This window comes from Gymnoscopelus microlampas, assembly GCF_963454915.1.
Source record: "Gymnoscopelus microlampas genome assembly, chromosome: 16".
Taxonomy (NCBI): domain Eukaryota; kingdom Metazoa; phylum Chordata; class Actinopteri; order Myctophiformes; family Myctophidae; genus Gymnoscopelus; species Gymnoscopelus microlampas.
The window spans coordinates 10,048,063-10,060,912 of NC_139953.1; the positions used below are offsets into that span (position 1 = coordinate 10,048,063).

The 12,850-nt window shown below is 41.2% G+C and overlaps 1 protein-coding gene across 3 annotated transcripts in view; it reads left to right on the forward strand.

The window, feature by feature from the left end:
- The window catches only part of LOC311062707 (sorting nexin-14-like), a 45,680-nt gene that overhangs the window by 7,514 nt on the left and 25,316 nt on the right, over positions 1–12,850 (forward strand). For 2 of the 3 annotated variants that reach the window (XM_084081917.1, XM_084081916.1), the window contains exons 10-18: positions 769–844; positions 960–1,004; positions 1,967–2,047; positions 2,711–2,825; positions 4,180–4,335; positions 5,268–5,392; positions 5,498–5,556; positions 6,726–6,752; positions 8,817–8,946. In XM_084081917.1, coding sequence (XP_083938043.1) covers positions 769–844; positions 960–1,004; positions 1,967–2,047; positions 2,711–2,825; positions 4,180–4,335; positions 5,268–5,392; positions 5,498–5,556; positions 6,726–6,752; positions 8,817–8,946 — 814 coding nt within the window. The remainder of the gene's footprint in view (positions 1–768; positions 845–959; positions 1,005–1,966; positions 2,048–2,710; positions 2,826–4,179; positions 4,336–5,267; positions 5,393–5,497; positions 5,557–6,725; positions 6,753–8,816; positions 8,947–12,850) is intronic. The other variant, XM_084081918.1, reaches the window with a different exon arrangement.

A 12,850-nucleotide genomic window follows, 5' to 3' on the forward strand; every position in this document is an offset into this window, starting at 1 on the left:
TGCTTGCCAAGCAGTCTTCTTCATACAAAATGTATGGAGTGAAACATTTTGTAGTTGTAGCAGAGAGACGCATGAGAACAGGTTGGACAAAATGGAAACAAGGATTTAAAAAAAAAAATGTTTTACCCCTTTTCTCCTCAATTTAGTTATGACAATTAATTCCTCCCCACACACATTTCTGTGTGTTGTCACTACCGTTGTATCTAACTGGCTCACCTGCTAGTGAGGAGCCCCCACCGCGAGGACATAGCGCTTCCGTCCCACTCCTCCCGCCCATCGCTCCCTGCTGACTGGTGATGCCCCAGGCCCATGATAGGATTACTGATAAGGGGACAAAATATACATTTTGCTTAAAGAAAAAGAAGTGAAAATAGCTCATCCAGTAGCACACACCCTTATTAGTTTTTAAGGAGTAATAAGTAACTAGAGTAACTTGCTACTCTTCCTGAGTAACTTGCCCAACACTGACCATTAAGTCCCCAGCTACCCCAGTATTCCACCTTAGGCTAGTGTGAGGTACTAGTCTTCAGTTGAAAACGATCCGAGCACTCGAAAATGAACTGAGAGGGCGTAAAATTGTACTTTAATCATGTATTTGAATTTTAGTTTTGTAATATGTGATTAAAGTCCATGTCATGGCTCCTGTTGATCCTAGAAGCACCAATCTACGTTTTTAACTCTCTTTGTATCTCCTTTTGAGCACCTGGTCGATCTCTTATTTCGCACTACTCTTCAGTTGTTTGTGTTGTTTGTGTTGCTTGTCCTCAGGTCTCTGGCTCTGTTGCTGAGAGAGGTGATGGCCGGTTCTGTCATGCTGCCCACCATGGACTTCATGGCTGATCCTGTAAGCATCCTGTAGGGCAGTAAGACATTGTGAATGTGTGCTCAGATGGTCATCTGCCATGAGGTGAACGATATTCTGTTCATACTGTGTTGACGGCATACTCATATCTTTTCAGGATACTGTGAACTTGATGGTGCTCATATTCGTTGACAACACTCCGGTGAGTCATTTTGTAGTTTTTAGCTTGAAGACTTTGTGATATTATTTACATGTTATAGTTTATTGTCAATGTGTAAATCTACAGTGAAATGCCACACACCATGCCAAAATCAACTACAGACCTTTTATTAAATCAATTCAATCTTTATTAGGAGCCAAATCACAACAAGTTGTCTCAAGGCACTTTACATATAGAGCAGAGACCCGATATTGTTCCACCCTCAGCAAGCAATTTTGTGGCGGTGGCAACGAAAACTCTCCCTTTTAACTGGAAGAAACGTCAGGCAGACTCAGGCTCTAGGGTGGGAGGCCATCTGCCTTGACTGTTTCGGGGGGAGAGAGGAGAGCGACAGAGGACGAGGGAGAGATACAAGAAATGGCAACAATAGCAGCAACAAAAGTGAAACTATCACAGTAATAACAATAATGCAAGTAGTAGCAACAGCAGTAGTTTAAAACTATGGCGTGACAATAGACGTACATAGACAATGTACATAATGCACGCATATGTATACATTATATACCACAATATACAGTACACAATATTGTTTTTATTATATAACAATAATGTCTCTGAGCAAGACACTTCCCTCAGAGCTCTACAGTATACTAGTGTATTTTCTGTTTTCTGTTATTGTGAGGAAACTGAACATAGCAGATCGACAAGCTCTCAACGCGTCGCAGCGCGACGCGTTGTGAGCTTGTCGATCTGCTATGTTCTGGAAAAGCTTTCCCCACAATATGGATGCTGGGGTTTAAGTGGTTAACCCCTCGTGATTAGCACTCATCTGGGTTAAGCTGAAAACCAAATTCCCCCCCGTGGGATGAAATGGGTCAAAAAGGTTTGAGAATCACTGCTCCAATTAGCTAGTTAGTTTATTAATTATCTTAATTAGTTAGTTAGTTAGTTAATTATCTTAATTAGTAGTTGGGCTCAAACTTGGAATGTTACTGTCTCCTCAGCCAGAGGTAGCCACGGAACCCCCGTCTGCCCTAGTTCCCTTTCTGCAGAAATATGGTGACATCAGCAACAGGAAGCCGTCTGTAAGTATCACGTACACACACACACACACACACACACACACACACACACACACACACACACACACACACACACACACACACACACACACACACACACACACACACACACACACACACACACACACACACACAGATAGAGAGGTCATCTTTGGGAGCTCACTGACAACACACTATTGTTGCTGTCAGTGAGCTCCCAAAACTGTTACTTTTCAGATGATTATGATCTGGTATTATTTAGTCACAAGCTCTTGTTAATACTTTTCATTGGTTCAATATTCATAAAACCCATAGAATGACTGAAAAAAAGAGAAGCACATTCTATTCTATCTCGATTCATTTTTGCTACTTTTATGTGACACTATCATACGATGAAGAATAATATAGAGCATTCATTTATGAATAAGCTTATACAATAAAATATGGATACGTTTTCTCACGGACAGCTTTAGTTATCATAGCTTCTAGCTCCCTTTCTCTCCCCTTTTCCCTCTCTTTTACTTCCCCTAAAAGTGTGACCTACTCTGTCTGTCTGTCTGTCTGTTTGTCCATTCATCCATGTCACGTAATATCTCTCTATCGATGCTGTATTTCTCTTTATCTTCCACTCTCTTCTGCCTCCCTTCCATCCTTCCCTCCCTCCCTCGCTCCGTCTGGTTTCTGCAGGTGTTGAAGTTGGAGCTGAAGGAGATCAGAGAGGAGCAGGACCTGCTGTTTGGCTTCATGAACTTTCTGAAACAGGAGGGAGCCGTGCACGTGCTTCAGTTCTGTCTCACTGTGGGTAAGTGTACTCTATGTGCGTGTTCTACAGTTCTGCCTCACCGTGTGTGTGTGTGTGCACATTAACAATTATTTGTTTTTAATAGTGCAAATAGCAATTTTCGTACGCCACCATTGCACAACGAAAACATTCATACACATTCAGTGGCACACACTTTTCTGTCTAGAAATGTTTTGCACTTGACAACCCCAATGTCGCACCAGTAATTTCTGTTACATCTAATGTTCTTATATCCACTCTCACCAGCCTTAACTGTAACTTCAAAAGTTATATGCACTCTAACCAGCCTTTCCTGTAACATCTAAGCCAGTTGGCAACATAACTCTGCTCAATACTGAATAGGATTAAGGGATAGCTCTGTGAAGTGGGTATTACGCAAGGGATAATGCATGGGGAGGTAGTCATTATTGAAATTTAAATTTCAATAATGACTACCTCCCCATGCATTATCCCGCTTATTACACGGCTACTTAATAAATACATAAATACATTTACCCAAAAGTAACAACAAAACGAAGTATTTCCTTGCTTACGGCAATGAAAGTATTCCATAAGTATTGGGCTGGGCGGACAAGTTCGCCTCGCAAAAACAAATGACGAAATGGAAAAAAACTCGCCCCAAAACACACTCGCCCCCCATTCTATTTACTGCCGATTTGCCTGTAATACCGCCGGATTTGCCCCGGGGCGACTGTGTTTTGGGGCGAGCGTTTTGGTATTCCCCCGTTGTTGCACCACGATAAACAAGGAAGTGCAGTGGATCAAATAGAATGACTTCTCGGTTATTGCATCGTCTATTTCTCACTTCAAATGTTTTCAAAAACATTCTTGAGAGCAACGTTTAGTTGTAAATGACATTGTTTGTTTGTTTACATGGCTGTCATGTTGGATAAAGCATATAACCAAGCAGCACAGGTTGACATGAGCAGGTGTTCTGAGTCTCTGATTACACAGCGGTCCGTTATAGAGCTCATCGGTCATTATCCAGAAATAATGACCGATGACTGACCAATCAGAATCGAGCATTCAACCAAGCCGTGTAATAATATTTTATATTTTCTCCTATAAGAGGGTTTAGGACCCATCCGTGGCGAAAGTTTTTCTTTCCGTCGTGAAAATGTGTCTTTCGCTGTGACGCCATGCTGTGGAAAACACGCCCATAGGCTAAGCTTTGCAGGACGTGCTGTGATTGGCTAGCGAGACTCATGATGAAATTAATAATAATGTAAGCACGTCACTTCGCAGGACGTGCTGTGATTGGCTACCGAGATGCAAATTAATAACTCATAAATATCACTGCTTACTTCACACTGGGTGTGATTTTTACTATTAACATATCACTCTTTTATTCCAGAGGAGTTTAACAATAGGATTCTGAGTCCAGAGCTGAGTGACAATGAGCAGCAACGCCTCCACGGTGAGGTCGAGCACATTTACGAGACGTACTGCCTCGAGGAGAGCATCGACAAGATCCGCTTTGAACCCGCCATCGTGGAGGAGATCAAGAACAGTAAGGGGACACACACCCCCTCATGACCAGTGTTTGGCTCTGTTTTGATGTATTTAATGACAGAAACACTTGAATCAACAATTCATTGTTTACATTTTGTCCAACCTGTTCTCATGTGTCTCTCTGCTACAACTACAAAATGTTTCACTCCATACATTTTGTCTCTTATGAAGAAGATTGCCTAAGCAAGCATTACTTTTATGATCGGCATTAGCTTGCTTTATTAACACAATCAGTGCCAGGTATTAATTCATTAATCCATCCAAAACTGCCAGCGTTTTTACCTCATTTTGACGATCCACAGAGATCCACGGAAGCCACGATGTGCACAGGGGGATTTGAAATGGCGTAGATCTGCGCCAATGGCAGGGAATGTGTTAACTCATTGAGTGCCAGCATTGCCAGAATTATTTCAGAATGATGTTGTCCCAGTGCCAGTGTTTTTTTCACAGAAAACAAAAAGTGCTTAGGAAGCGAGATACAGCCTTTTTCAGTTCTAAGTTAAACAAGGAGTGGATGGAGCTGCAAATCTTTAGATGATGATATCTTGGGTTCTGAACATGTTTTTAAAAAAAAAAAAAAAAAAAAAAAAAACACGTCAAACACGTCATTGGCACGTTGAGCCATAGCGGTAAAAACACGTGAAACACGTTAATGGCACTCAGTGAGTTAAGTTGTGAGGAGAAATTGAAAAACAATGCTGTTTTGGTAGCTCCACACTTTCCATTAACTAACCAGTTGTCAAACAGAAATGTAGAACAAACTAATAATGTCAGCCACTCACTTACACCAAATGTTTTTGTATGATTTTTTAATTTTTATTCGACTTCCAATTTAAATGTATGTGTATTATAATAATTTATAATGAACCATGATGTAAAGTTCTGAGCTTGTGTTTGTCCGATATAAGCGGAGCGTCTCTGTGTTGTCAGTTGCTGAGGGTCCATACAGCGAGGTGGTCAAGCTGCAGACCGTGCCCTGTCTGTTCCAGGCCTACGAACACGTCCTGTCCCTGCTGGAGAGAGTGTTCACACCCATGTTCTGTCACAGTGACGAGGTGAGACTGGTACCATGCAGGCTCATGAACGTTCGGCCAAAATAGCTGAACTACAAGTGAGCTACCTCTGTCTTACTTCTGTATTACTTTGTCTGTGTTTTGCAGTATTTCAGACACCTGCTAAGAGGAGTTGAATCTCCAACAAGGAACTCCAGAATTAACAGGTGGGTGTTCCCTGCTGTCATACAGTCTATCCCACCCATAACCTTTTTATGCACACATCACTCTTCACGTACTTGACCGATCTTGGAACCTATTACCCAACAAGCTGTCATTTCATTATTAAAACCAAATATCCACTAAACATACACAACTCCTGATAGCCCAAAGTAAAAAGTGTTAAGAAAAGTGTATAAAATCATCTTTAACCCATTAAGACCGGGAACGCATCCGAGTCATTTTTAGATTTTTTTACTATTCAAAAATAGCAGATCTACAAGCTCATAGCGTGGCACCGAGTGCCACGCTATGAGCTTGTAGATCTGCTATTTTTTTTAAATTGTGCAATATTTTTAATGCAAACATTTGTAACTCGAATCTTAGCTGCTGGGGAATTCTACAAATGTCTTCCAAATCCTAACATTTTTCTGAAAAACATATGTCACTCTATGAGTGGTTCTCAAACCTTTCCATGTCAAGGACCACCCAAAATTATATGCATTTGGCCGCAGGACCCATCTCAAAATATGTTGTTCCAGGGACCCCCAGAAGCAAAGATTTGAGTTAAAAATGTTCATCTTAACTCACTGAGTGCCATTAACGTGTTTCACGCGTTTTTACCGCTATGGCTCAACGTGCCATTAACGTGTTTGACGTGTTTTTAAAAAATTAGTAAAAAAACCAAAACATGTTCAGAACCCAAGATATCATCATCTGAAGATTTGGAGCTCCATCCACTCCTTGTTTAACTTAGAACTGAAAAAGGCTGTATCTCGCTTCCTAAGCACTTTTTGTTTTCTATGAAGAAAACGCTGGCACTGGGACAACATCATTCTGAAATAATTCTGGCAATGCTGGCACTCAATGAGTTAAAACATATATTCAAAGTTGTGCACAAAGTTTCCACGATTAAAAAAAATAATTGCAGATCTACAAGCTCATAGCGCAGCACTCTGTGCCGCTTTATGAGCTTGTAGATCTGCTATTTTTGAATAGCCAAAGAAATCGTAAAATGACACAGATGTGTTCCCGGTCTTAATGGGTTAATTAATCAATATTGAGGCAAAAGTTTGAAATAACGGTGATATTGACTTTAAGTCATATCGCCCAAGCCCTAATGTGCATCATTTTTGCGGTGAGCTCCGCATTCATGTCCTTGTGCGTATTGTTCCAGGAATAGCTTCAGTATGGATGACATGAGGTGAGTAGGTTACAGCATGATGTGACACCACGTCACCACTGCCTGACTGGACTTTGGTTTGCTGCATGCAAAATATGCACACCTGTATTGGAACAGCAAGTGTTTGCTTGAGAAATGAAGCAGAGTGAAACCTGAGATGTCTTGAGAAAGCTTTCATAAGATGTTGGCTGTTACGCTTGTGTTTCTGTTGTGAATTTCTCCCGCTGATGCTACGGCTTGTGAATTTGAATGTAATTTTGTTTAGAAGAAAGCGCATTTATGCTAAAAAAGACTCATCATCGCTAAACTACAACTATAAGCTATAAACTCTGTTTCAACGTTGAATTATTTCCAGTCAACTAGTTGGACATACAAAATACTGAATACTGAGTGCTGTAAGTGATATATTCTGATAGTAATTATTTGCTACAGTATGGAGTGTTTGTTCAGTTTGTTCACTCTTTAGTAAACAGAACATACATTTCAGGTGGGTTGCCATTTTCTGCCAGTCAGGAGAGAGTACCCATTCATCAGCTTAAATCGTATAGTGTTCCAGTCCCAATTTTGTCTGCTCATTTCTTTGTGTCATCACTCCCAATTTCACTTGTTTATCCTGTGTCCTGTGTGAGTTTTCTCTACTGATTGAATACAATTGGTATCCTGACCTGAAAATGTATTTTCTGCTGGAGAGAGGGCGAGACCCCTGTTACCGAACAAACACTCTGTAGCTATGATTACCATCAGAATATGGAGCTTTTACTTTTTAACAAAAAAAAACGTAGTTTTAACCAAAAAAATATCATTTACACTTTTAATAGGAAGACCGATGTCACCGTTGTTGTCAAAATCCCCATAAAATTAACCCCATAATGATCACACACCAAAAGCTCCTGTGTATTTTCCTGGATCTTGTTTCTCTTCATACACTTAAAGTTTGTCTGTTTTTTTTTTTTTTTGGTGTAACAAGTACTGTATAATTATTTTAAGTCGGTCTCACTCTGCATGCACAAACAGTCGATAACAATTGAAATCACAAGGCCATCTTTATCTATCATAGCACTGTTTTACTTTATGCATGCTGCACAACTGATGCATTGTTGCTGCACCATGGTGAGGAAACGGGTAGGAACACACATGGTTGGATGGGTTTTGCAGCATGACCTAGCAAGGTATACTTTGGAGCAGTTTGGATGTTTTACCTCATTACTAATGCTCGTGCTAGATGGCACCGTTTCTGTCTACTCACTCTGTGTCTCAGAGGAGGGCTGTGGACTACCAGTGACATCACCGGTAGGCAGGTTTGGTCATTTCAAACAATGTTTTATTTAACCCATTAAGGCTTGAGTCCGATTCTTTAAATGTTTTCTAAATCCTAACAGATTTTTGAAAAAAATATAAAACCTTTTTTTTTTACGATTTAAAAAAAATAGCAGATCTACAAGCTCAAGGACTTCTATTGCAGTGTGCTTATACCGGTAAGGCTGCAGTTTCTATTGGCTTGGAATCTCCGTCAACGATGGCATTGGTAGGCAGGTTTGTGAACTGTCCAGAGCCCAATTCTGAGACTTAGCGAGTAGACGGGAATGGTGCCACCTTAAGTTATAACGAGCATTAGTGAGTGATCGGGACCAAATATATGAAGATACGGTTGAAAATGGGTGAAGTTCTTCTTTAACTTTCAGAAGATGTAACTAAGGAATGATTTGCTTCTTCTTTTGAAATATACTCATTTGGTTCTACTCTATAAATCAGTGGTTCTCAAAATGGGGTCTGGGGAGTCGGGGACCCCAAGGGATCCTTGGGGGTGGTTCCATGGGTTCCCAATCAAAATGAGTCTTATGAGTCTGTAACTCTTGACAGTGTGCAAATTTTTTTTGCGATCATTTGCACACTGTCAAGAGTTATGGGGGTCCGTGGCCTTATACACACCAAACTGGGGGTCCTTGAAATGAGAAAGTTTTGAGAACCACTGCTTATAAATAACGCTGAAGAAAGAATGGTCTCCAATGCAAATGCAATGGACTCATTGTAGATGTTTGAAGCTGGACTCGTACAGTAGCATGACTCCATTGTTGACTCACACAGGAACCCGTCCAAACGAGGCGAGACGTTCGGGATCAGCAGGATCGGGAGTAAAATCAAAGGGGTGTTCAAGAGCACCACCATGGAGGGAGCCATGCTGCCCAGTCCCATCAACAACACAGACGACGACGCGGTGAGAGCAAAATAGCAGAGATGTAGTGGAGCAGAGGTTAAATTATTGAAAATGGGAAATACTCCAGTAAAGTAAGAAAATCCTCAAAAGCGTTCTTAAGTACAGTACTTGAGTAAATGTTACTTTACACACCACTGGTGTTAGGTTGCATCAGTGAGTGTGTCCGTTGCTCAAAGTAGTTTACAGTGTGGCGTTGTTTGAGGTGAGTATTTACAGAGAAGCTTTTCCGTCAACGTGGCTCACAGTTCCTTCTGTATAGATGCACTCTACAGCCCGACCGATGCCAGATGTTTGGGTCTGATGCCGATCCCGATTTTGTCCCAGACCACCGATTACTAATGTTTTAATCAATATTTTGGTCAAAATGTGCAACATTTTCTAATCGTTGTAGCTCAATGCACATGGAGAGACTTACATTTTTTCCTCAATTGAAAACTGTTCCCACATTATTCACAATAGCTCAGAAGGGCTTCTCTCCAGGGTGAATTCTCTGATGGTTCTTTAAAGCATCATATTGGTTAACCCTTCTTACACGGTTCATTCAAGTGTGAATTGCTTGAATGTGTTTCTTTAAGGAGCAGTAGCGTTTGAACCATTTCTTACACTGGTCACAGAAGTAGTAGTTTTCTGAATGAATTATCTGGTGAGATCTGAGGCCTTGGCCAGTGCTGAACCTTTTATCACACTGGTCACAGTGGTAGGGCTTCTCTCCTGTATGACTTCTCTGGTGAGATCTGAGGCCTTGGTCAGTGCTGAACCATTTATCACACTGGTCACAGTGGTAGGGCTTCTCTCCTGTATGAATTCTCTGGTGAGATCTGAGGCCTTGGTCAGTGCTGAACCATTTATCACACTGGTCACAGTGGTAGGGCTTCTCTCCTGTATGTATTCTCTGGTGTCTTTTGAGATGATTTCTTTGGCTGAACTTTTCCCCACACTGGTCACAGGGGTAGGGCTTCTCTCCTGTATGAATTCTCTGGTGTCGTTTGAGACCAATACTTTGGCTGAACTTTTCCCCACACTGGTCACAGGGGTAGGGCTTCTCTCCTGTATGAATTCTCTGGTGTTGTTTGAGATGACTACTTCGGCTGAACTTTTCCCCACACTGGTCACAGTGGTAGGGCTTCTCTCCTGTATGAATTCTCTGGTGTTGTTTGAGACTACTACTTTGGCTGAACGTTTCCCCACACTGGTCACAGCGATAGGGCTTCTCTCCTGTATGAATTCTCTGGTGTTGTTTGAGATGACTACTTTGGCGGAACGTTTCCCCACACTGGTCACAGCGGTAGGGCTTCTCTCCTGTATGAATTCTCTGGTGAAGTTTGAGATGACTACTTCGGCTGAACTTTTCCCCACACTGGTCACAGCGGTAGGGCTTCTCTCCTGTATGAATTCTCTGGTGAAGTTTGAGATGACTACTTCGGCTGAACTTTTCCCCACACTGGTCACAGTGGTAGGGCTTCTCTCCTGTATGAATTCTCTGGTGACGTTTGAGATGAATACTTTGGCTGAACTTTTTCCCACATTGGTCACAGGGGTAGGGCTTCTCTCCTGTATGAATTCTCTGGTGACGTTTGAGATGACTGTTTCTGAAGAACTTATTCCCACACTGGTCACAGCAGAAATGTTTCTTCACTGGTAGTTGGGCAGGAAAGACCTCTGGAATGGAGAATGAGGGGAGATAAATAAACCATAAAATGAATAGAAATAACATGGAAGCTGTGTTGTATTACCAACTGATAGTGTTCTAATTGTAAAAGCATCTGGCACTACTTCCTTCTTCAAACTGATACAGTAGGTGATATACTAGGCTGTTTCATGCACCATTTAACCAGTTAATACAACATACCATCACTGTCGGTGGGAACCTTGTATGTCCAAAACTGTTACTTTTCAGAAAATGGAAAAAATAACCATGTGTTCCATTGGATCCAATGTAGTTATTTGAGCAGACCCTATTGTATTATTTATTCACCAGCTCTTGTTAATTATTTTCATTGGTACAATATTTATAAAATCCACAGACACACTTAACCACTTTCACCTATACTTTAAATTTATTATTTTTAAATCTAGCTATTTTTGCTACTTTTGTGTGTAACTCACTGTAACTTGTATGCCAAAGTAGGGCATTAGGTCTTGTGAAATTTGTCAAACCTTTTCGAAAACAGACGATCTAGCTCACAACGCACGTTTTGAGCTGTAGATGGTCTATTTTCGAATATAAAATTGTGTGTAATCAGTTAATGTATGTTTTATAAAAATAATCCAAATATACAAAGTAACTTGAACTAAAGTTTTAAAATAATTGTAGTGGAGTAAAACATACACTATTTGCCTCTGAGATGTATTGGAGAAGAAGTATAAAGTATTGATAAAAGGAAATACTCAAGTAAAGTAAAAGTACCTCAAGATTGCACTTAGTACTCAAGGAAATAGTGAATGGTCTATTTTATGTAGCGCTTTTTATCCAAGGCACTTTACAATGTGCATAACATTCACACACACATTCACTGACGGCTGGGGAGTGTCTTGCTCAAGGTCAAGGACACTTCGACAGTAACTTTGGGGGAGCCCGGGACGGCCGCTCTACCTCCTGAGCCACTGCCGTCCCAAGTAAATGTACTTAGTTACTTTCCACCTCTGCCATGAAATGATGCTCTTATATAGTACCGGCGGTATCAATGCTAATCAAACACACACAGACTAAACTCCTCTCTCTCTCTCTCTCACACCCACTCACTCACACACACACACACACACACACACACACACACACACACACACACACACACACACACACACACACACACACACACCAATACTCCCTTCACATTCCTTCTCTCCTGTATAAATTCTCTGGTTCTTCTGCTTTAAGTTTTCTCACACAGTGTAGTGATTCATTGTGTTTTATCCTCTCTTTTCATTGTATTCATGGACACTGTAACTATTCAGTTTTGTAAACTGCTATTTGAGCATGAATAAAGAAACCTTAACCTTAATTCTTTGGTCTGCAGCTCTTATCTACAGTTGATTTGCTGCTGGAAGGAAGCATACTCCGCTACTCTGTCCAGTGTTAATATAACAGTTCTGTATCTGCTGGTTGTAGCCCATTGAAGATGAAGGGAGACTTGAAAGTGACATAAAAGCAGCACATACCTGTTCTGTGTAACGAGATTCCAGGCATCAGCATTGCTTCGTGCAGCCTGCGGCCATGGCTCTGTTGCTGTTCCTCTACTGACACTGTTGACAAGCTTTTAGAGGCCATCTTTCTTCTGAAAACCCTAAATAGTTAATCTTCAGTCCATTTGGATAGTTGATATTTCAGGCAGGACTTTACCATTTGATCAAGTTCAGTATGGTAATGAACGACTTAATGAGTTAATAATGAAAAATATTCGTACACCACTCCACTTTGACTACACAACTCCGCAACCGACCTAGACCCACAGAGCAGCACATACAGACTGTAAGCAGGACACAGCCAGTGTCCACTCTCTGCTCCAGCCTCCTACACTCGCCTCATGCATGCAGATGATTGGGAGAGAGCAGACGGATACTCCCCAGTGAGCAGGCAGATACTCCCCCACACATTCCCCAGTTTCTTGAACAAGAGTTTGACCGTTTGAACACAGTCCAAGGACAAACACAGGCTGATGTAGTGAAATAAAAACATATGAATCTGTGGTGTTGACTGTAGCTGACAAAATGTAAGCCGTAAGCCCGTAAGGGTCCTGTAAGGGACAGGGTCCATTTGGTTCCCAACTATAATTTACAATTTAGGCATTTAACAGACGCTCCTTATCAAGAGCGACTTAGAGTAAGCAAGGTAAACACATACAAATGCAAAGAGACAGTGTAGTGCCTCAGTAGGATCACGTGACGTGGAAATATTTTTGAAATT